At 40.3% G+C, this 23656-nt stretch overlaps 2 protein-coding genes across 5 annotated transcripts in view; one reads left to right on the top strand and one right to left on the bottom strand.

The window, feature by feature from the left end:
* The window catches only part of LRRIQ4 (leucine rich repeats and IQ motif containing 4), a 20698-nt gene extending 19562 nt beyond the window's left edge, over positions 1 to 1136 (bottom strand). For 2 of the 4 annotated variants that reach the window (XM_040480703.1, XM_040480706.1), the window contains exon 1: positions 194 to 307. In XM_040480703.1, coding sequence (XP_040336637.1) covers positions 194 to 210 — 17 coding nt within the window. In that variant the 5' untranslated portion in view covers positions 211 to 307. Of the gene's footprint in view, positions 1 to 193; positions 308 to 689; positions 756 to 799 lie in introns of those variants that run through there. The other 2 variants (XM_040480704.1, XM_040480705.1) reach the window with 2 other exon arrangements.
* A 108-nt stretch (positions 1137 to 1244) lies between these two features.
* On the top strand, positions 1245 to 19971 carry LRRC34 (leucine rich repeat containing 34). Its single transcript, XM_040480707.1, has 11 exons — positions 1245 to 1364; positions 6232 to 6352; positions 6862 to 6980; positions 7081 to 7145; positions 8170 to 8253; positions 11399 to 11527; positions 13262 to 13357; positions 16386 to 16540; positions 16924 to 17079; positions 18047 to 18173; positions 19626 to 19971. Exons 1-11 carry the CDS (start codon positions 1262 to 1264, stop codon positions 19827 to 19829), a joined length of 1359 nt encoding a protein of 452 aa, XP_040336641.1. The 5' UTR covers positions 1245 to 1261; the 3' UTR covers positions 19830 to 19971.
* Positions 19972 to 23656: the final 3685 nt, after the last annotated feature.

Here is a 23656-nt window from a genome sequence, read left to right as displayed (position 1 = left end):
CCCCCCCCCGCGGTAAATGAAAACAGTATTTTCTATCATGTTTAACCTGAAGTAATTCAAGTGATGGCCACAGTCTGTGGGCTACGCAGAGACCCCTGCCTCCTAGCACAATTTGCTAACAGTGGAGTGCTCTTCTGGAATTGCCTAGTGGGGTAGCTTCCGGGAGAGAGGTCTTGGGCACTTTATTTTTCACCTTTGAACAGTGTTCATAAATGTCCTGGTTTCACCTTGAGGGTCTTCCTTCTATCCTCCAGGCACGGAGTCTCTGGTTGGTTCCAGAGCTCTCTCTCTCTCCAGGGCCCTTCAGCTGCTTCCTCTGCAGTCTATGGTTAACCCCAAACAGAAGACCTTTCCTTTCCTCCTTCCTCTTTTTCTCTCTCCCCCATCCAAGTACCAAATCCTGAGCATGCTACCCTGTACCTCTTGCTGGGTTTTGTCCCCATCTCCTCCTTTCACTGAGTCCAGCCTCGGCTGAGGCCCTATCTCTGTTGGGCTACTGAGGCTGCTTCAGAGTCTCCCCTAGATCCTGTCAAATCCACCCTCCACCAGCTGTTTCCTATCTGTGGGCTCCCAGCACCTTGCCCCCTATCAGCTGTGCTTCTCAGAGGATGCGCAGGGCTCCGTGTGGATCTGGCCCTGCCCGCCTCCCCCCCCACCCACCCCATACTCATCTAGGCAGCCCCAAGTACCTGTGTGTCTCCAGCACCTGGGACGGATTCGCTGGGGCCGGTCAGAGAGTCACCTCCGACAAAAAGCCCTCCCTGATACCCCCGCCCCAACACAAGACTGATCTACATACCCCTTTCAGCTTCCTTAGCTCCGGACCTTATCTGTCCTGGTGCTACCACGTTCTTCTGTACTTGGCCCCCCGCAGGTATGTGCACGCTTTGGGGAGGGGACTGTGTCACAATCGTCATTGTAGCCCTGGCCCCCAGCCTATCAGCCGTGCCCGCTAAACCTCAAGAACTTCTCCCTGCAAAGGAACCGGGGCACCCTCCGTCTGTGTTTTTAACCCAGGTCAAGGTGACCCGAAGCCAGGCGGGGGTGACCGAGGAGCCTCCATAGCATTGGTGGTCACCGCCTGCCCAGACAGGCCTTAAGGGCCCAAGTGGGTAATGGATGCGCAGCGGGCTGGAGGTGGCGTTCAGGGTCCGGCGGTCACCCGAGCCCTGGTGCAGCTGGCAGGAGGCCCGGGACTGGGCAGGCGCATGCGCGCGGTCGTCATGACAACTCCACCACGGCTCTGGGGGCGGAAAGGGAGATGCGGGGCGGTGGGAAGGTGGCGGCCCGGGCCAAGTCCCCGTCTCCCCCTCCCGCTCCCACTACAATCCCTACTACGTCCTGGGCCCCGGCCGACAGGAGCGGTAAGAAATAGGGTATCCTTCAGCGCCTGCCTGGCCAGGTGGAGCGGGTGAGGGGCGCTACCCCAGCCGCGGGCTTGCTCGCACCAGCCCTTTCCTCCGAGCAGGCTGCCGGCCTGAGGCGGCTTGGCAGGAGGGTGCCCCTGGGAACCCCAGCTGTGGCCAGAACTTCGGGGGGCCCCCACATATGGGTGGGAGGGGAGCCCCACGATCCGCCCCCTTCCTCCCCGAGGGTCTGCCCTTCACTTGATAGGTTGTCCTGGGGGAGGTGTGTCTATTGATTTGCTCTCCCGTCTCAGGGAAGGGTGTGTAGGTGCTCCTCTTGGGCCCTTTTTTGTGTGCAAGCTCCAGAAAGCGGGGCCTAGGTGGGCAAGAGGGTCTCGAGTATGGTCTGTACACCCCTCCTCCTGCCATCCTGTCCATTTTTTTTTTAGATTAATTTTTGAGGGAGAGCACGTAGCAGGGGAGGGGTAGAGAGGGAGAAAGGGGGAGAGAGAGAAAGAGAGAGAGAATCCCAAACAGGCTCAGTAGGACCCCTATTACAGGGCTCAAACCCAAGAACCATGAGTTCATGATCTGAGCAGAAATCAAGAATGGGTTGCTTAACTGACTCAGCCACCCAGGTATTCCACACTGTTTCCATTTTGGATGCTTGTTTTTGTTTGTCTTTTTAAATATATTTTTAAATGTTTATTTTTGAGAGAGTGAATGAGAATGAGCAGGCGAGGGGCAGAGAGAGAGGGAGACAGAATCCTAAAGCAGGCTCCAGGCTCTGACCTGTCAGCACAGAGGTCATGTGGGGCTTGAACTCATGAGTAGTAAGGTCATAACCTGAGCTAAGTCAGACCACGCAGGGGCCCCTGGATGCTTGTTTTAAAGGGTTGTGTGCTTGTAGATATGGAACTGTGCTAGAAGCTTTACCTATTCCTTACTGCATCTGTGAGATGGGCATCTAGCTCTGCCTCTAGCATAAGAGGAAGTTTAAGATGGGAGAATTTAAATAACTTGTACTTGGGGCGCCTGGGTGGCGCAGTCGGTTAAGCGTCCGACTTCAGCCAGGTCACGATCTCGCGGTCCGTGAGTTCGAGCCCCGCGTCAGGCTCTGGGCTGATGGCTCAGAGTCTGGAGCCTGTTTCCGATTCTGTGTCTCCCTCTCTCTCTGCCCCTCCCCCGTTCATGCTCTGTCTCTCTGTGTCCCAAAAATAAATAAACGTTGAAAATAAATAAATAAATAACTTGTACTTGTTCAAAGTCACACAGCTGATCCTGGATAGGCACTTACTCTGACTCACTCCCAACCCTTGGATTTCCCCAGTACTTGGGTGGTGCCAGTGTAGGAGGGCATAGGGGACCACCTCCAAACTGAGCCCCTGCCCACTTTTTTTTTTTTAATATAGAATTTTTAAAAAGTGCTCCTAGGTGGAAAATATTTGGAATATAAGACTTTGGCATGGATTAAAAATGACATTTGGGTTAGACTTTGACATTTTCTTGTGTAACTGGTATTCCTAGTCTTAGCTTTACAATTAGAACACTGACTTATTTTCTGTGAATATGAATACAGGAAATAAATTACTGATGCCATAAAATCCTGACATACAGTACTTAGGTGAATTTTAAATGAAAGAGAGCATAACAGAAAAATATACCAGAAACTTTTAAACACTTTAAATCCACAGTCGGGTAATAAGAATTTTTCGTATAACTTTCTTTAGCTATATTTAGTGTATAGTTTAAGATTCCCTCCTTCTTTCAAAGAAATAGGATTTCTAAGTCTGACGCATTTCTCCTGCATGTCCTGGGTGTGCTGTGGCCAGCTGAAGGCAGGCACTGAGCCTCAGAGATTCTCACGGTAGTCTTCTGTTTTTAACACCAAGGATGGGGCTCCTGGGTGGCTCAGTTGGTCGAGGGTCCGACTTCAGCTCAGGTCATGATCTCATGGTTTGTGAGTTCGAGCCCCGTGTCAGGCTCTGGGCAGACAGCTTGGAGCCTGGAGCCTGCTTCAGATTCTGTGTCTCCCTCTCTGTCTGTCCCTCCCCCCGTTCGCGTTGTCTGTCCATCTGTCTCTCTCAAAAATAATTGTTAAAATTTAAAAAACAAAACAAGGGAGGTAGTAGAAGGGAGGAAACAAGCCCAGTGGGAGTGCAGCTCCAACAAGTAAATGTGTTTGAGATCTGTTTGCTATGTTTCCTGTCGAGAATGCCAAAGTAGCATTTTGTAGATTGAATTCCATGTGAACCCTGGTCACATAAGTCTGGGAGATGGAGTATTTTTATTCTCCCTTCTCTCCAGGCTCAATAATTTAAAGACTCTTTACGCTCTTGAGTGTTTTTAATGTCCAGAGAAGTGTTATACAGATAGGGGTCTGTTTAGCTTTGTTTACTGCAGCGCTTCCCAAGCTTATCTGACAATAAAATCTATTCTACTTAGAACATCTTTTTTTTTTTTTTTTAATTTTTTTTCAACGTTTTTATTTATTAGCATGAACGGGGGAGGGGCAGAGAGAGAGAGAGAACATCTTTTTTTAAAAATGTTTATTTTTGAAAGAGAGCGTGCGGGGTAGGGGTACAGGGAGAGGGGGATAGAGGATCCAAGCGGGCTCTGCACTGACAGCAGTGAGCCTGATGCGGGGCTTGAACTCAAGAACCGTGAGATCATGACCTAAGCCAAAGTCAGATGCCCAACTGACTGCACCACCCAGGTGCCCCAGAGTATCTTTGATCATTTCATAGATTAGTATTGTAAAGAGCACAATTTGGGAGATATTGTGCCAAAATGTTGTTTAAATACATGAAAACTTCCTAAAATAAGTGAAGGATTTCTTAGGTACATCCACACACAAGAGAGGAAATTCTGTTGACATAAAAAAATTTCAGAGAATGACATGGGAAAACTCACAACATAATGTTAAAAGATATGGAACTGTACTGAAATATTCCAATTTTGTTTAAAAATGCTAATAAGTACATATGTGAGAAAAACATTTGGGAGGAAATACCCACAGGCCTGTTATAATGGTTCTTTGGCAGTGGGATTGCTAATAAATGTTTATTTTTTTATACTGAAATTTCTAAGTTGTCTGGAATAAGTAGGTTAATTTTTGTTAAAACTTATTATTTAAATTTTTTTTAATGTTTATTTATTTTTGGGAGAGACAGAGACAGAATGTGAGTGGGTTAGGGGCACAGAGAGAGGGAGACAATACCAAGCTGTCAGCACAGAGCCCAACACGGGACTCGAACTCACAAACCATGAGATTGTGACCCAAGCTGGGGTCGCACGCTCAACCGACTGAGCCACCCAAGTGCCCCTTTAAAGCTTATTCTTTTTTTTTTTTTAATGTTTTTATTTATTTTTGAGACCGAGACAGAGCATGAACAGGGGAGGAGCAGAGAGAGAGGGCACAGAATCCGAAGCAGGCTCCAGGCTCTGAGCTGTCAGCACAGAGCCTGACGCAGGGCTCGAACTCACAGACCATGAGATCGTGACCTGAGCCGAAGTCAGACCTCAACCGACTGGCCACCCAAGTGACCCTTTAAAGCTTATTCTTAAAAACTGTTAAGAAAAGTTTACTGCTTTCCTTTTTAATACAACGTTCCTCATCTTAAATCTTGTTTTGCAAATTTGTTTAGTAAACTCTTGGGTTCATATAATGTAGAAATCTACTCAGCAAAAATCTCAGCAAAGAACATCTGTTGAGATGCAGAGACTCAAAGAGGCTGGCTCTGAAGACACTAGGTTGGTTGAGTCGTGAGATCTCTGAGCACAGATTTTTTTTTTTTCAAGAGACTTACACAAAAGATAGGACAGAAAACAAAGATAGTGGCATGTGCTTCTGAGAGTGACAGCATAGCTTCCACCCTGGAAGGCGTGGGTCTGGCAAAAGATCCTTTTAAGTTAATATGAAAAACTAAGACCTTTAAGGAAAGCAGGTGTAACAAAGGAGAGAATTCAACTCCTGCTTTGTTTCAGTCTTCTTTAAGGGCTGAACAGAGCAAAATCAATCTTTAGAAAGAGGAAAAGGGGGTGTCTGGGTGGCTCAAGTGTCCAAATTGGGTTCAGGTCATGATCCCACAGTTTGTGGGTTCAAGTCCCACATCAGGCTCGCTGCTGTCAGCACAGAGCCTGCTTAGGATCCTCTGTCCCCACGCTTCTGCTCCTCCCCACTGGTTCCTTCCCTCTCAAAATAAACTTAAAAAAAAAAAAAATAGAGGACATGGAAGGCTAGGGTAGGTGAAGAGCTGCTATGAGCCAGGCCTCCACTTAGTGTAAGGAGGAACTGACAGCTATATTCAAAGATGCATCAACCTGCATGGTATAGAGGGTATCCAAGAAGCCTATGGGACGTGGTGATTTTTCAGATCTTTTTAAAGTTTAGATTCTCTGATAGAATTGTCTTTATCTGAAGTCATGATAAGAAAGTGTGAGTCATCCTAACCTAAGGTGGCAGAGTGGAAAGAGGCTTTGGAGTCAGTTTTTATACTCTGCCCTCATTAGCTGTATGGTTTTGGACAAAATATTTAATTTTTATGAATATCCTTTTCCTCAGCTACCAGGCCTGTAGTTGTCCTTTTGTGTTGCTTCCAAGTTAGTGTCTGCCTACCCTCAGTGGGGGCTTCTATGGCTCTAGTTCGAACGGCATTTTCACTCGCCTCGATTCCTTCTATTTTCCCCCTTTTGCTCTTAATCCCATCTCCTTTTCTTCCTTACCCCTGACTCTATTCACATACACATTCGTATCTTTGGAAGAAGTGTAATTTTTTTTTTTTTTTTTTTTTTTTTGCGGGGGGCAGGGGGAAGGTGTAGAGGGAAAGGGAAAGGTCCCAGTATAATTCACATTGTGAAGAGTAATGCACTACTTTTTCAAAAGTTCCAGAAATTATTGGCAGTCTCCAGGAAGATTATTATAATCTATGTATGGCAAAGTCCAGGAAAATTAATTCCTTTGTATGGCATCTACTCCAGGAAGTGGATGAAGAAATTGAAAAGGGGTAAGGAAGACAAATACTTGATTACATAAGTAATATTCACTGATAATCATCTGTGTGAAAATCCGGGAATACTGAGTGATTTGTTTAAAGCCGCTTGCAAATCCTTTTTAAAATGGGCGTACTTTTTGATCTAGAGAGGTAAATGATGGACAGCGTTAGTCCCAGAGGCAGTGGAGTATATGGGGACGAACACGAGACCAGTGGCTCTCGGCTCCAGATTTGTGCTGAACTCCTGTGGGCTGGATTTATTTATGAAAATCGTTTAAGTCTTTGATGTCATTATCTGTCAAGTGGAGATACATTGTTTTGTGTGTGTGTGAGAAAAATTCTATAATATAAAAGTGTCTGTAAAATCTGTAGAATATTCAGCCCTCTTAAGTTACTTGCTGTAAATCTATATTGTGACTCATACTTGGTTTCAGTAAATGCTATTCATGACGTTACTATTTACACACGAGGGAAAAAGTGCTTTTACTTCTTTACTGGGTTTCTTTTTTGTATTTTAACAGATTGGAAGGAATCACATTAAACATTCCTGGTAACAGTCGCTTAATGCCAGTAGAAAGAATAACAGGTGAAGATTTTTGGATTCTTTCCAGAATTTTAAAGAAGAATCCATATATTAATGGTATATGCTTCCTTAAGAATCGTTGCCTCTTGCTTTCATCTTCCTGATTTTAATTATTCATTATAAGGAATATCTGCCTCTATTCATCCGTGTTCTCCAGGTTTGGATGTTAGATATAACCTCATGAGTGATGTTGGTGCATACTATGCTGCAAGACTGCTTCAGGTATTTTACTGCAACATGTTCTCGTTCTTTTTGCTTTCTCCCAGGAATCAGTTAAGAACCAGTCCTTTCTTTGGAATGTGCAGAGTTTGAGTACCCTAAGCCTGTTAAGTTAACCCTTTATTACAGACTTCACTTTGGAACTGCCCAGGCTGAAGTGCTGCATTATGGTTGCATTTTATTTAAGAAATACAGTGTGGTCAAAAAAACAAAACAAAACAAAAAACGTGTGGTCCACCAATCAGATAGGTGTACTTTAGGAAAAGGCCCTTGTTCCAACCTCAAGACGATTGGCAAATATGTGTATGTGTCTGTTTTCTCAGTTAAAATGTTTGAGGCAGCATATATCACTTACTACCTCTCTTGAATTTGCTTTTTTAAAGTTCTTACTTGTCCCAATCTCAACTGCTAAACATGTTTCCAATGAGCTTAAAAGTGATTTTAAAATTCTCCTGTCCATGAGATAGCACACAACGTAAGGACAGAGTGAAGATTTAAAAAGAATATAAACTAAATAATTTATTCTCAACAATTACAAAAATGCTGCAAAAGTCATCAAAATGTTCTGTTTACAGTGAAACCACCTAGCCTCGTGGCACACCCACAAAGTGATAGTTTTGCAAAATGTCCAGGTCCTGACCTTGCACTATATTTATAACACTTGAAATACACTGAAAACCCACCTGTGTATTTATCAGTAGACTACTGGTACCTAGAGCTCCTGAGTCCTCTTTTGCAAACTTGTACTCATACTTTGCAAGCACATTCATACTTTGAATCACTGATCAAAAAAGAATGTGGTCGTTTTCTTTCATTTATATTGCAGTTATGTTTAAATGAGAATGGTAATCTCCACCCCCTCCCCCGGCCCTTAATGTAGTTTCTTTTGCTGGACTTACAGATTTTCTATGTTGCAAAGATTTTCTTTGGAGGTGAATACTTTTATTTAAATAAAGCAGCTCCTAGATTGATTTGTTTCCTAATAATTGCATTCCTAATAATAGTTTCTTTTCTCTCCTTATTATAGAAACAACATAAACTCATTTATTTAAATCTTATGTTTAATGATATTGGGCCCGAAGGTGGAGAATTGATTGCTAAAGCACTACATGTAAGCATTTATATACCTTAAACCAACATTTTCTTTGGGAATTTTAACTTCTGATAGCTTGTAATCAACATAATAAAATATCACTGTGAACTTACATTATTATGCAAATGTGTACTTTTATTGCACTTTGATGTATTAAAATGTAATATTACAAGCACTTTTGAACTCAGTTTAAAAAAAATGATTATTTATGTATTTTGAGAGAGTGAGTGAGCAGGGGAGGGACAAAGAGGAAGGGAAAGAGAGAGAATCCCAAGCAGGCTCCACATTGCCAGCATAGAGCCCGATGTGGGGATCAAACCCATGAACCGTGAGATCATGACCTGAGCCAAAACCAAGAATCAGACACTTAACTGACTGAGCCACCCAGGTACCCCTAAAAATAAACAGCTCTATTGAGGTATAATTCACATACATAAAAATTTTTTTCCATAAAAATTTACCTTTAAGGTGTTCAGCTCTGTGGGTCTTTGTGTATTCAGAATTGTGCAACCACCACTGCCTATTTTTAGAACTTTTCATCCCCCAAAGATGCCGCAAAGCCATTAGCAACCCTTCTCCATGCTTCTTTCACTCCCCAGTGAGTGTTCATCCATATTGTAACATACTTCATTCCTTCTTATTGCCCAATAATATTCCATGATTTGGATATATCCTATTTTGTTCATCTATCAGTTAAAGGACATTTGGTTTTCCACTTTTTGTCTATAATAATGTGAATTATATATAATAATGTGAATATTTGCACATTTTTGTGTGCATAGGTTTTCCATTTTCTTGGGTATATACCTAGGAGTGAAACTGCTAGATCATTTGGTAATGGTGTTCAACATCTTGAGAAACTCCCAAACTGTTTTCCAAAGTGGCTGTCCCTTTTTATGATTCTACCAGCAATGTGGAGTGTTTTAATTTCTCTACATCCTCACCAGCACTTGTTACTGTCTTGATTTTAGCCATCCTGGTGGATATGAAGAGGTTTTGTGGTTTTGATTTGCATTTCCCTCATAAATAATGATGTTGAGCATCTTTGCATGTGCCATTCTTTGGAGAAACGTCTATTCGGTGCCCATTTTTAAATGGTTTTTAGTTGTCTTTTTAAACTGTGAGAGTTCTGGGGCGCCTGGGTGGCTCAGTCGGTTGAGCATCCGACTTCAGCTCAGGTCACGATATCACGGTCCGGGAGTTCGAGCCTCGCGTCGGGCTCTGGGCTGATGGCTCAGAGCCTGGAGCCTGCTTCCGATTCTGTGTCTCCCTCTCTCTCTCTGCCCCTCCCCCGTTCATGCTCTGTCTCTCTCTGTCTGAAACGTTAAAAAAAAAATTTATAAACTGTGAGAGTTCTTTACATGTTCTGGATGTAAGTCCCTTATCAGATACATGAGTTGCAAATGTTTTCTCTCATTCTGTAGTTTAGGTTGCCTTTTCACTTCCTTAATGGTGTCTGTCCTTTGAAGCACAAAATTATTTAATTTTGATAAAGTTCGATTTATTTTTTCTTTTGTTGTTTGTGCTTTTGTTGTTATATCTAAGAAGGCTTTGCTTAACTCGAAGTCATGAAGATTTACACTTGCGTATTCTTCTAACAGTTTTGTTTTAGCTCTTTCATTTAGTTATTTGATCCATCTTGAGTCAATTTTTGTATATGATGTGAGGTGGGAGTCTAACCTCATTCTTCTGTATGTGGATATCCAGTTGTCCCAATACTATTTAAGACTGTTCTTCCCCATTAATTTTCTCGATCGATTGTAAATGGCTTATTTCTCTATTCTTCATTCTATTAACCTGTATTTTGATCCTTATGCCAGTCCCACACTATCTTGATTACTGTAGTTTGTAGCCAGTTCTGAAGTCAAGAAGCATGGGTCCTTTCTGTTTCAAGATGTGCTGGTCCCTTGCATTTCCGTACGAAATTTAAGATCAGTTTATCAAGTTCTGCAAGAAAAACAAGGATTTTTGAGAGGAATTGCTTTCAGTCTTTAGATCAGTTTGGGGAGTATTGCCATCTTAACAGTATTAAGTCTTCTGATCCACGAACATGGGAAGGGTTTCCATTTATTTAGGTTTTTCATTTCCTTCAACAGTGCTTTGTTTTTAACGTACAAGTCTTGCTTTTGCTAAATTTATTCCTAACGTTTTATTCTTTTTGATGCTATTGTAAATGGGATAACCTTAATTTCAGTTTTGGGTTGTTCATTGCTAGTGTGTAGAAATACGATTAAAAATACACACACACACACACACACACACACAAAATTGGTCTTTTGCCCTGCAGTCTCACTGAACTCACTAGTTCTAACAGCTTTTTTGGTGGATTCCTTTGGATTTTCCATAAATAAGATCACATTATATGCAGAGATGGTTTTACTTCTTTTCCAATCTGGATGCCTTTTTTGTTTCTTTTCCTTGCCTAATTGCTTGGTCTAGAATCCCCAGTACAATATTAAATAGAAGTGTTAACAGTAGACCTCCTTGCCTTCTTCCTGCTCTTAAAGGGGTTTGGATTAACTTTAAAGATAACTATTTGCACTTACATGTCTTCTGATATTTACTCATCAGCATATTGAAATGTCTGTAGTTTTATTTGTGAAAGAATTATCAAAAGAGTGGAATGAGAGGAGTTAAACTTTGCAAATGTTTGAGAAATTATATTCCTTTAGAAGTGATACAGGGAGAATATGGAATGAGTACTTAATGGGTATAGTGTCTCCTTTTGAGGAGGTAATAAAAATACTTTGGAACTAGCTATGTGATGGCTGTGTAACACTGTGAATTTATTAAAAGCCAGTGAATTGTACACTTTAAAATGGTTAACTTTGGGTTATGTGAATTTCACCTAAAAAAAAAAGTGGCATAATTTTGTTAGAAAACAAACCTATAGATTTCCCAGTGAAAGGAAAATTTATTAAAATCTGCTTCATTTACTGGGCATTTTTGGGCATCTGTTTCCTGGGCATTCTCTCCACTAAAAAATTAAGCTAGATTTTTATGTTATGAGTAGCTGAATGGTACCTTTAAGGAGTGTATCCTCTTCTGTCTTCATGAAAAACTGAGGAGTCTACAAATAGTAATATAGTCTCCTAACTCACGTAATCAAACAAGAATTCTGTGGACTAAAATTTAACGAAGTTTTGGTTCTTTTCCTTTTCAGAAGAATACAACTCTGAAATACCTAAGAATGACTGGAAACAAGATTGAAAATAAAGGTGGAATGTTTTTTGCTGCAATGCTGCAAATTAATTCATCCTTAGAAAAATTAGATCTGGGTGACTGTGATCTGGTGAGTAAAATGGTTATAAGAAATATTGCCTAGGTACTGCGTCATTCTCCCTGGAAACCAGGATAGGTAATTGTTAAAGAGACCAGCTAAATGACCATCTTAGGAATGATTAAGCTTTCCCCTAATATCAGAGAAAAAGTTTTTTTTTTTTTTTAATATATATACTATTAGGCATAATAGTGCTATTAATAAAATCAGATTGTATTTATTATAGAGGAATACTTAGAATAAAATTCTTCCTAAGCTTCCATCTATAACCCTTCTTAACCTATATGGGATCTTTTGAGAAAAAAGATTGTGGTGTTTTGTTGTTATTGTTGTTTCTTATTAAAAAAAAAAATGCTACTTCATTAGAAAGCTTATATTCCAGTTGGGAAAACATCAATAAACAGAAAAGTGCTACAAAGATTGCCAAGTAGGAGGTAATCTTCAGGATAGGGTAGTTTCTAATATCTGAGGAGGTAACACTGGTCATGAAGGATGAGGAAAAACTGCCTTGGAAAGCATCCATGGCAGAACATTCAAGTCAGAGGTCCAACACATACAGACTCTAAGATAGTGCTGCCCCAAGTGTTGTATGGGTGGCATTACTAATACAGACTGAGGCGATTTTAATACTAATGTATTTATTTTTACAAATGCTTATTTTGAGGAATTTACTTATTTTAAGGTTTTCCATTTATAGTAGTGACAGTTTTAAAATAAGATGGAAAAAGTGAATTGATTTAATGGAAAACTATTAAGTAAATAATAAAACTGACACCCAAATATAGCAAAAATCATGAGAGGTACATGAGTAATGAAATACTGACTCCGCAGGTTTTAAGAACTCAAAAGCCAGAGTGGATGAGGGAGTTAAGAGTATCTCAAAATGAAGGTGGAGGTTTGCAGAGGCCAGATCCAGCAATGTTGTATGGGTTGCAGGTCATACATCAGGGGAAGAGGGGATTGCTATAAATATGTGTCATGGAAAGGCTTTGAGAAGTGACGTTATCTGATTGGTCCTTTAAAAAGATCTCTGGTTTCTCTGTTGGGGAATTAGAGAGTGACAGAGGAAGCTCACAGACCATTTAGGAAGTTACTACAGTAGTCCAGGTGACAATAAGGACTGGGGTTGGGGTGGTGGCACCCAGATGGGCTAATTTGAGACATCTTTTGGAGACAGAATCTCTGAAGACTTACTGATTAATTGGAGGGGAGGGTGAGTGGAGTGGCAGAGTGCAAGGAAGCCCAGGTTTTCTGGTGTAACACCCGGGTGTGGTCGGTGGTGTCCATCACAGAAATGGGGGAAGAATTAGGCCCTTCCAATAAGGTAAAGAGGGAGGCCTGTGGAAGCTGTGAAAAATGGATTAGTAAATCTTTGCCACAACTCACACAGAGGGTTCAAGTATGCATAATACTTGCAGTATTCTCAGTAGTGCAGAGTGCTAGCTGGGACCCACGTGTGTATCTATGTATCTGAGGTCTGTCTGCAACACACAGTACCCTGAGGACTTAGGAGCAAACCTGGAGGTAAACATCCTAGGAAATGGACTGTGAAACTTTCAGAACTCCCCATCATGTTACAGATTTTAGGCCAGGGAGAAAAGAACACAGTGATCATTCATTTCTGAATTTGACCACGCAAGGTTTACAATTCAAAATAAAATTTATTTAACTGAATCCAGATTACTGATTTTGAAATAGGGACGTTAAATATGTTGTCAGTTTCCTTAATGAATTTATTGTTTTTAGGGAATGCAAAGTGTGATAGCATTTGCTACAGTCCTAACTCAAAACCAAACAATTAAGGGAATAAACCTAAACCGACCTATACTGTATGGTGAACAGGTATGTATTCAAAGTGATGACAGCTAATATTATTATATGTGAATAAAACGAAGGTACTATTTATTGAAGGTCATGTCAAGGTTCATGAATGCATTAAATTTTTATTTTTTTTATTTTTTTATTAAAAAAAATTTTTTTTTTCAACGTTTATTTATTTTTGAGACAGAGAGAGACAGAGCATGAACAGGGGAGGGTCAGAGAGAGGGAGACCCAGAATCCGAAACAGGCTCCAGGCTCTGAGCTGTCAGCACAGAGCCCGACGTGGGGCCTGAACTCACAGTCCTCACAGACTCCGAGATCATGACCTAAGCCGAAGTCGGCCGCTTAACCGACTGAGGCACCCAGGCGCCCCTAAATTTTTAGAATTAACTGCATTTACAAACAAAAGCTTACTTGAAGAAAAATTGAGTCATGATTTTAGATGTTGCTTATTTAAGCAGTAAACATGTCTTTTTTTTTTTTCTTGTAAACTCAGATTAACAGTGAGTAAACCTGTAGAGAGGCAAAGTAGTTCAGACAAAAATGATTAAAGTTTTATTTTTTAATTTTTTTAATGTTTATTTTTGAGAGAGAGAGAGAGAGAGAGAGAGAACGAACAAGTGGGAGAGAGGCAGGGAGAGAGGAAGACACACAATCCAAAGCAGGTTCCAGGCTCTGAGCTGTCAGCACAGAGCCCCATGTGTGATCTCACCCACAAACCGTGAGATCATGACCTAAGCTGAAGCCGGATGCTTAACCTACTGAGCCACCCAGGTGCCCCCAAATGATTCAAGTTTTAAAGGCTGGATTATAAAAGCTCAGTGTAAATTGTTTTGTTGTCTATTGGTATCACTAAACCACTTTTGAAATTATGAGTAATAATGGCAGAATGTGAGTGAATAGCAGCCTGGGAAGTCTGGACTTGATCCTATAGGTAAGCTACCTACTGGAGACAAGATGAGGGAAAACATGGTACCTGCTGTCAAGGCTTCTCCTTAATCCTTTAACATTCTTTTAGAAGTGGCAGAGAAGGTTCTCAGATTGAGGATGTGACATATGAAGGCTAAATCAAAATTTTCTGGATTAAAGCCTCAAAGAAATAAGTGTGTTAAACTATATGAAATCACATCAGAAGCACAATTCCTCTTGTGTGAAGTGTTGTCATTCCCAAATCTGAGAATTATGAAAAGCCCAAAGGCCTTTTTCAGGTCCAAGCCCTTGCTCTCAGCCTGGTGCTGAGAGTTTAGCCAGTCAGGTAAACTCTAGCCTGCTTTCTATTCCTAAGGCAGCCACCACCCTCTCTCTCCCTGTGAGCACTAGTTTCTTCAGTGGCCGTAGAGTAGAATCCTCATGTGCTTCCTCATACTGTGCTGTTCCCAAACATAAGCCTGCAAACCTGTTCCATTTAATGAATTCCATTTATCTGGGGAGCTTGGAAAGATACTGATGCCAGGCATCATCTTAGGCAAATTGTCAAACTCAGCGCATTGACCTAAAAACTCTTTACTATTTCTGATTCTAGTTCCGTCCCTTAATAAGGGTGGTCACTCGACCGAATTTCTTGACCTAAAAAAAAATGCAAAGCATAAAACACAAATATGTATCATGTCCTCTGTTTCAGGCACCATGCAGAGCAATATTTGGCCCCGTAAGTGATCAGTTTGCATTTGTTAAGATCCGAAACTATAGCTTCCTTTGGGTGTATCTATTTCAGTGTCAGCAATAATTTAAATAAGATACAGGATTACAGAACACTGAATAATAATAAATGCTTTGCAGTGTTCTATAGAACACTTATTTGGGGCCATGTACTTTTTTGTTAATTTAATTCTCTGAGGGAAGTAGAATTTTATCTGTTCTACAGGAAAGGAAACTGAGACTCAGCTAGATGAAATAATTTGCTCAAACTCCTACAGCTAGTATAATGCAAGTATCTGGACAGTTTTAAGGGTATTTTGAGAGCAAGAGAGCGCACGCAAACAGGGAAGGGGCAGAGAGAGAGGGAGAGAGAGATCCCAAGCGGGCTCTGCACTGTATGCAGAGAGCCCGTTGTGGGGCTTGAACTCATGAACCGTGAGATCGTGACCTGAGCCGAAATCAAGAGTCAGACACTTTATCGACTGAGCCACCCAGGCACCCCTGGACAGTTTTATCATAAAGCTCATATACTTTTATTATAAAACTCATGTACTATCTGCTATTGCCACGTGGTCTCGTGTAACTTTTAAAGTTTTTCTCAAAGTAGGTTTTTCTCAGTATTATGTAGAAGTATGTAATTTGAGCATAGTTATCCATGTTTGTATTCAGCATTTCCAATGACTGTAAAACTTCTTATAAATACAGCAATCAAGAGGACTTCTTACCATAAAATACTCTGACCCATTCATTTCAAGACTCTGACTCTTAAAAATTTAAAGTGCTTGGTATTCAAATCCTCATTGAGGCTGTATACCTTTTGCCTGGAAGCAGCTAGATTTTGGAATTACAAATTAAGTCTTCCAGTGACTAGAAGAGTAAAACATATTTAGAAATTTGGGATGATTATAAAAGGGAAGAACTAGATATCACAGGATTAATGAGTGTTTTTAAAAGAATCAACATTGGGAAATGTGTATTTTGTCTAAAGACTATGAAGAGTAGTAGGAATCAAGAGAAAAGTTCAGGAACATATGGAGGGTATAAGAAAAATTTAGAGACCGAGAGGACAACAATAAGGGGGCTTAATATGCTCAATACGTCATGGGACCAGTTTTTTTTTTTTCCCCCACCTGGAATGATTGTTTAGGATTATGCCTTTTTAAAACCAGCCTCTTTTACTTTACATCACTTAGTCACTGTACCTTGCAAGTGCCTACTGTCTATTTTTAAAATAAGGTATCATTTGTGGCAAAAATGATTTTTCTTAAAAGCCAAGCCAAAACAAATGAAAATTACAGACTAATAGTCTTGATATTTTTTAAAAGCTAATTTAAATAACTTAGCATATGTTTGGAATAAACAGGTACAGCTTCAAAATTGTATTTTAGAAAAAGATTTTACCTATTTTTAGGAAGAGTCCACAGTTCATCTAGGCCACATGTTGAAAGAAAATCACTGCCTTGTTGCACTACACATGTGTAAGCATAATATGAAAAACTGTGGAATAAAACAATTATGCGATGCACTGTATCTGAATAGAAGCCTACGTTACCTTGATGTGAGCTGGTAAGTGATAATACATTAATCCAGAAGTCCTGGGAATAGTCTATGTAAACATTTACAGTACATAGGACACGCCGTTAGATACTAATTCCAAAGATCAGAAAATGCAACCATTGTCAGTTTTTTATCCTAAGTCTTAGTATTTAGCTTATACTGATATTGTATCTCCTACAACGTGAATGAGCAATTTAATCACTAGTAATCCAGAATGAAAGTAACATTTTATAGCAAATTTTCATTAACTTTTTGGGAAATTGAGTGATTAAAATCTTTTAGTGAACGAGAAAGTACTGTTCTATATAACAATTCTGAGGCCTGTTAATCTCTATGAATAAAAGAAGAATACTTCATATTTTCAAATGTAACACGTATTTTTCCTTTCCCAGCAATAAAATAACTCGTGATGGAATGGTGTGTTTGGCTGACGTACTGAAAAGCAATACTACTCTGGAAGTAATAGATCTTTCTTTTAACAGAATAGAAGATGTAGGAGCAAAGTATCTCAGCGAAACTCTTGCTTCACACAACAGGAGTCTTAAAGCGTTAGTATCGCTATATATTTAATCAAAATAACAAATTTAAACCTTTAAAACACTAACCTCAAGCCCTTTAACTCAAGATGCATGATGAAATATAAAAATAGTTTCTAAACTGACATATTAAACATTTCAATTTCTTTTTCAAAAGTAATGTCTTTTTTTTTAATGTTTATTTTTGAGAGAGAGAGAGAGAGAGACACAGAGTGTGAGCAGGGGAGGGGGCAGAGGGAGAGGGAGACACAGGCTCCAGGCTCTGAGCTGTCAGCACAGAGTCTGACGTGGGGCTCGAACTCACGAACCACGAGATCATGATGTGAGCCAAAGTCGGCCACTTAACTGACTGAGCCACCCAGGCATCCCCAAAAGTAATGTCTATTAAAAATTATATTGGTTCTAATTATGATCGATTCAAGACTGAGAGAATTCTTACTGCCTATAGTATTTACCCTGAATTCTATAGAAAAATCACAATCATTCAATATGACCAAGACTTACAAAATAAAAAAAATACTACTTGGATGACTTAATCCTGAAGGGCGTATTTGTAATCCACCCCAAACATTTACTGAATGATCTAAAACAGCCTACTGATTTCTAAAATGTAGGTAGCTCTACTAGGTACATGAAGCATCCAATTAGAGAACTAAGTTTCTTGGATTTTAGGATTACATCAGACGCTGAAGAGTAATGCCAAGATTTTACAGCATAAAATTCAACAAGGGTGCCTGGGTGGCTCAGTGGGGTAAGTGACCAAGTTCGGCTCAGGTCATGATGTCAGGCTTCGTGAGTTTGAGCCCTGCATCGAGCTCTCTGCTGTAAGTGCAGAGCCTACTTCGGATCCTCTATCTCCCCCTCTCTTAAAATAACAAACTTAGAAAGAAATGTAGTAAATGTTGTTGGCTAACTTATGCATCTTCTTTGTGAAAGTATTTACTGGTTTCCAGGGTTATTACTTCTTGTTTCTCCCTAGGTTGTCAGTAGTCAACAACAACATAAAGGGAGAAGGACTTGTTGCACTTTCACAGTCCATGAAAACAAACCACATACTCTCTAATGTCTACATTTGGGGAAACAAATTTGATGAAGCTACATGTGTGGTATGTTTTGTTTTGTTTTCTTTCTTCTTCACTGAAGGCTTTTTCTGGGGTCTTCTCTATAACATCAGACATTTACAGGTGGCCTCAGAAATGATTGTAACATATTGGGGCACCTGGGTGGCTCAGTGGGTTAAGCGTCTGACTCTTGATTTCAGCTCAGGTCATGATCTCAGTTTGTTGAGTTGGAGCCCTGTGTCAGGCTCTGCACTGCCAGAGTGGAGCCTGCTTGGGATTCTCTCTCTCCCTCTCTCCCTCTCTCCTTCCCCTGCTCACTTGCTTGGTCTCTCTCTCTCTCTCAAAAATAAATATTAAAAGAATGATTACAAAATATAGTCAGACACTGCAGTTCTGATACATTTAAAAATAAACCCTAAAAATGACTGCAAAGTTCTGTGGTTGAAATAGCAAAATACCTCAAATACTACATATTAATATAAAGATCAACGAATGACACAGTCCCAACTCCTCCAAAGTTAAAACATTTTAAAAATCACAATCGTTGATTTATTCTAAATTTGATGCGGCACAGTCTCTAATCTGCTGCCCAATAATTAAACCAAGACATGGTTTTGGAGACCTACAGTTGCTTATGCAAATACAGCCCTTGATACGACTTTCAAAACAAAAAGCATAGTAACAAATAGTTTTGATTTGGAAAGAAGATGCTAAAAATCTCAATTTGCAAAAAGGCTATCCAAAACTACCACCAAAATGAGTAATAAAACATACTATTTAAATCTTGATTTTAGAAAAACATATTCTACACACTAGAAACTAAGGTGAGCTTGGAATAAAGCAGAAAGCAACTGAAGTTTTCTTTCACTGTCTACATTTCTGCCTATCTCTGTACACAATCTTACTGACAAGCCAGCTTAACATGTTTGTGTGATCTTACATACGTACCAATGATCCATGAGATAAACAAAGAAAATTCTACAATGAAAAAAGAATGGGGCTACCAGCCAGGCCACCATCTAATAATATGGAAATGGTCTCTTAGCCTCAGACTATAAATGAGCTTCAGGGAGTTTATGAACTCCAGAGAGTTGGATGCCAAAATCTGATTATTTTTCTGAGAAACGGGTCCCTGGTCATCAAATTTTCAAGGGCATATACAACTCCTTATGTCCCTCATTTATGATCCCCTGTAGGAATTTTGACCATGGTACCTTTTGGCCCACAAAATCAGTAACAGTGAGAATTGTTAATTCTGGAAGTCATAAAATGACAAAAAATACCTTAAAGCTTAGAAATAAATTTTGCAAGATTCTAATTTCATTGTGAAATTAAGTGAACAAAAATCTATATGTGGAAAATAATAAAATTCAGTAATTTACTCAAAATATTTTAAACTGAAAATCAGTTCAGCTAATTTGAATATAGAAATTTAATTACGATAAATGAACAACCTATTTTATTAATGATAGTTTGTTCTTTTTTTAAAAATCACAGGCATATTCAGACTTAATTCAAACAGGCCGTCTAAAACCAGACAATACAGATGTGGAGCCATTTGTGGTGGATGGACATGTGTATCTTGCAGAAGTCTCCAATGGCCTTAAAAAGCATTATTACTGGAGGCCAACTTATGGAGAAGCTTGCAGTCAGTCATCTAATGCAGGTTCTATTCTTGTACCAGTAGGTCCAGATCTATGAAAAACAAACTCTAAAATAATTTTCACATATTTGCCTTATGTTAATATTTTATGGCCTACTACAGTTTTCGTTCATAAATTAAAACAAGCTACTTGAAATGTGTAAAAGATATATTAAACTTTAACTGTCCACTGTGGAAAAACTGAGTAATTTTTTAGAAGAAATTTTACAGGCGAGCAAAGATGATAGAGCAGGAGAACCCTGAATTCACCTCATCCCACGGATGTATCAAGGCAACTGCTCCACTCTGCAAACCACCTGAAGCCTGGCAGAACAGATCTTCCACAGCTAAATCCCTGGAGTGACTAGCCACAAAGGGGAAGGACATCATAGGCAAGGAGAAGCGACCCCACACTGGACACCAATGGCCCTGGGGACTTGCACTGGGAAGACCAGTCTCCATACTGTCTGGTTTTGAACATCAGTGGGGCTTAACTCCAGGAGAGCTGGAGGGCTATAGGAAACCAAGGCTCCACCCTCTAAAAACCAATACACTAAATAACTAAAAAGCAGTTTGAAAAGTGCCTGGGGTGTATGTGAGGGAGATTTGTTGCCTCATTTGAGGATGTATACAGGAGGGGCAGGAATCGACAGGAAATCTAGTAGCTTTCTCCAGGAAGGAAAGTGCTGGTGGCTGCCAGTTTCCCTGCCCCCTCCCAGCCTAGACAGCCGAACACTTATGGAAGCCAGTTCTGACATTCTCAACCTACCTTCCTAGCATGGTGTGCCCTGCCCTCTCCAAACTGCCCATGCCAGCAGGCACCCCTCCAAAGCAACTCTTGCTCTGGAGAGGAGGGAGCTAACCCCACACACCAGTGCACCTGCAGTTGCTGTAGCTGCACTTCTCAGCTAGCTATAGAGGTTTGAGAAAGCCCTACCCGTCGACGTGTCTGCAGCAGTCACAGAGGCTCACTATAGACAGCTGGGCTACAGGCTAGCCCTGCCTACCAGCAAACCCACAGCTGCTACAACCAGGTCTCAGAGCCAGCCACATAGGAAGCAAGCCCGACCCACCAGTAAGCCCACAGCAAGCAAAGCAGATCACTGCAGATAGGCTGTCCACACTGCAGAGGCTGAAGCAGGGCTTATTAGTCGTGCAGGGGATAAGCGCTGCCCACCAGTGTATCCTCAACACTAGAGGATAATCACTGTAGTCAGCTGGGTAGAGGGCTAGCATCACCAACCAGCATGCAGGCATTAGTCACATATCAACCACAACAGGTTCTGGTGCCCAGGGAGGACTGTGCTACAGGGAACCATAGGACCCTTTCTACACAAGGACACTACTTTCTAGACCTAAGAGAAGGAGCTGACCTAATTAATTCACAGAAACAGACAAGATGAGGAGACAGGAATAGATCTCAAATGAAAGAAGGCAAAACCACAAAATAAGAGCTAATGAAACAGGTAAGCAATATGCCTGATAAGGAGTTCAAGGTAATGGCCATAAAGACACCAGACTTGAGAGAAGAATGGATGAACTCAGGGAGAACTTCAACACAGAGATATAAAATTTAAAAACTAGTCGGAGATAGAGAATAACTAAAATAAAAAAATGGGCTACAGGAAATCAGTGGAGTAGAGGATACAGATCTGATCAGTGATCTGGAAGACAGGATAATGGAAAACACCAAAGCTGAACAGCAAAAAGAAAAAGTAATACATGAGAATAAGTTAAGGGACCTCTCTGTGATCTATCAGTGTATGAACATTTGCATTATAGGGGGTTACAGAAGGAGATGAGAGAAGGGGGACAGAAAACTTATTTGAAGAAATAACAACTGAAAACTACCTTAACCTGGGGAAGGAAACAGACATCCAGGTGCAAAAAGCAAAGAGAGCCTTACAGTGAACCCAAGGACATATAATTAAAATGGCAATACATATAATTATGTATAATTATATGTATATAATACACACCAAGACATATAATTAAAATGACAAAAATTAAAAAGCGAATCCTAAAAGCAATAGAAAAGCAAACTTACATACATGGGAAACCCCATAAGGCTATCAGCTCATTTTCAGCAGAAACTCCACAGGCCAGAAGGGAGTGGCATAAAGTGCTGAAAGAAAAAAAACAACAAAACAACAAAACCCCCTGCAACCAAGACTACTCTATTCAGCAAAATTATCACTCAGAATTGAAGTAGAGACAGTATCCCAGACAAAAGTTAGAGTTCATCACTACTAAACTAGCTTTACAAGAAATGTTAACAGAAATTCTATAAACGGAAAGAGAAGGCCACAACCAGAAGAAAACTGAGAGGAGAAAACTTCACAATACAAGCAAATATATAGTTAAGTTAGTAGATCAATCGCTTATAGCTATAAAAATTAGTCAAGGGATACACAAAAAGAGGCAGAATATGATATATACATAAACATGGAAGTGGTAATAAAAATTGCATCAGAAGAATAAAATACCAGGGTGGCTGGCTCAGTTGGAAGAGCATATGACTCTTGATCTCAGGGTTGTGAATTTAAGTCCCACATTCAGTGTAGATACTTAAAAAAAGAAAAAACTTAGGGGGTGCCTGGGTGGCTCAGTTAAGTGTCCAACTCTTGATTTCGGCTCAGGTCATGATTTCTTGGTTTGTGAATTTGAACCCTCCATCAGGCTCCGTGATGTGTCTCCCTCTCTGCCCTTCCCCCTGATTGCTATCTTTCTCTCACAATAAATAAAAATAAACTTTAAAGAAAGAAAACAATAAAATACTTACAAATAAATTTAACCAAGAAGGTGAAAAGCTTGTACTCTGAAAACTGTAAGCTATTGATGAGGGGCACCTGGCTGGCTCAAGATCAAGAGCATGTGACTCTTGGTCTTAGGGTCATGATTTCAAGTCCCACATTGGGTATAGAGCTTATTTTTAAAAAATAATAAAGGTGGAGTGCCTAGGTGGCTCAGTCAGGTAAGTGTCTGATTCTTGATTTTGGCTCAGGTCATGATCTCACAGTTCAAGAGTTTGAGCCCCATGTCAGGCTCTGCACTGACAGAGTGGAACCTGCTTGGGATCCTCTCCTTCCCGCTGTCTCTGCCCTTCCCCTGCTCACTTGCTCACTCTCTCTCAAAATATATATTTTTAAAAAGGTTAAAAAAAAGACATTGATGAAAGAAACTGAGGATGATATAAACAAATGGAAAGACATTCCATGCTCATGGATTGGAAGACTTAATATTGTTAAAATGGCCATACAATGCAATCCCTAAAATAATACCAATAACATGTTTCACAGAACTAGAACAAAAAAAATTTGTATGGAACCTCATAAGACCCTGAATAGCCAAAGCAATCTTGAGAAAGAACAAAGCTGGAGATATCACAATCTAAGATTTCAAACTATACTACAAAGCTGTAATAACCAAACAGTACGGTACAGGCACAAAAACTGATACAGAGATCAAAAGAACAGAATTGAGAGCTCAGAAAAAGACCCATGCTTATATGGTTAATTATTCCATGACAAAAGAGACCAGAGTACATAATGGAGAAAAGACAGTCTCTTCAATAAATGGTGCTGGGAGAACAGGACCACTTCCTTATCATAGACAAAATTAAACTCAAAATGGATTAAAAACCTAAACATAAGAGACCTGAAACCACAAAACTCCTAAAAGAAAACATAGGCTGGAATCTCTTGGACATGAACCTTAGCGTTTTCCTGGATATATCTCCCAGGCAAGGGAAACAAAAGCAAAAATAAACAGCTGGGACTACATCAAACTTAAAAAGCTTATGCACAGTGAGGGAAAGCAACAAAACAAAAAAGCAACCTACCAAATGGGAGAAGATACTTGCTAGTTGCATATATGATAAAAAGTT

This window comes from Herpailurus yagouaroundi, unplaced genomic scaffold (genome assembly GCF_014898765.1).
Source record: "Herpailurus yagouaroundi ecotype Mexico unplaced genomic scaffold, PumYag 159, whole genome shotgun sequence".
Lineage (NCBI taxonomy): Eukaryota > Metazoa > Chordata > Mammalia > Carnivora > Felidae > Herpailurus > Herpailurus yagouaroundi.
Note: the sequence above shows the minus strand (reverse complement) of the source record. Positions and strands in the feature narration are given on the sequence as shown.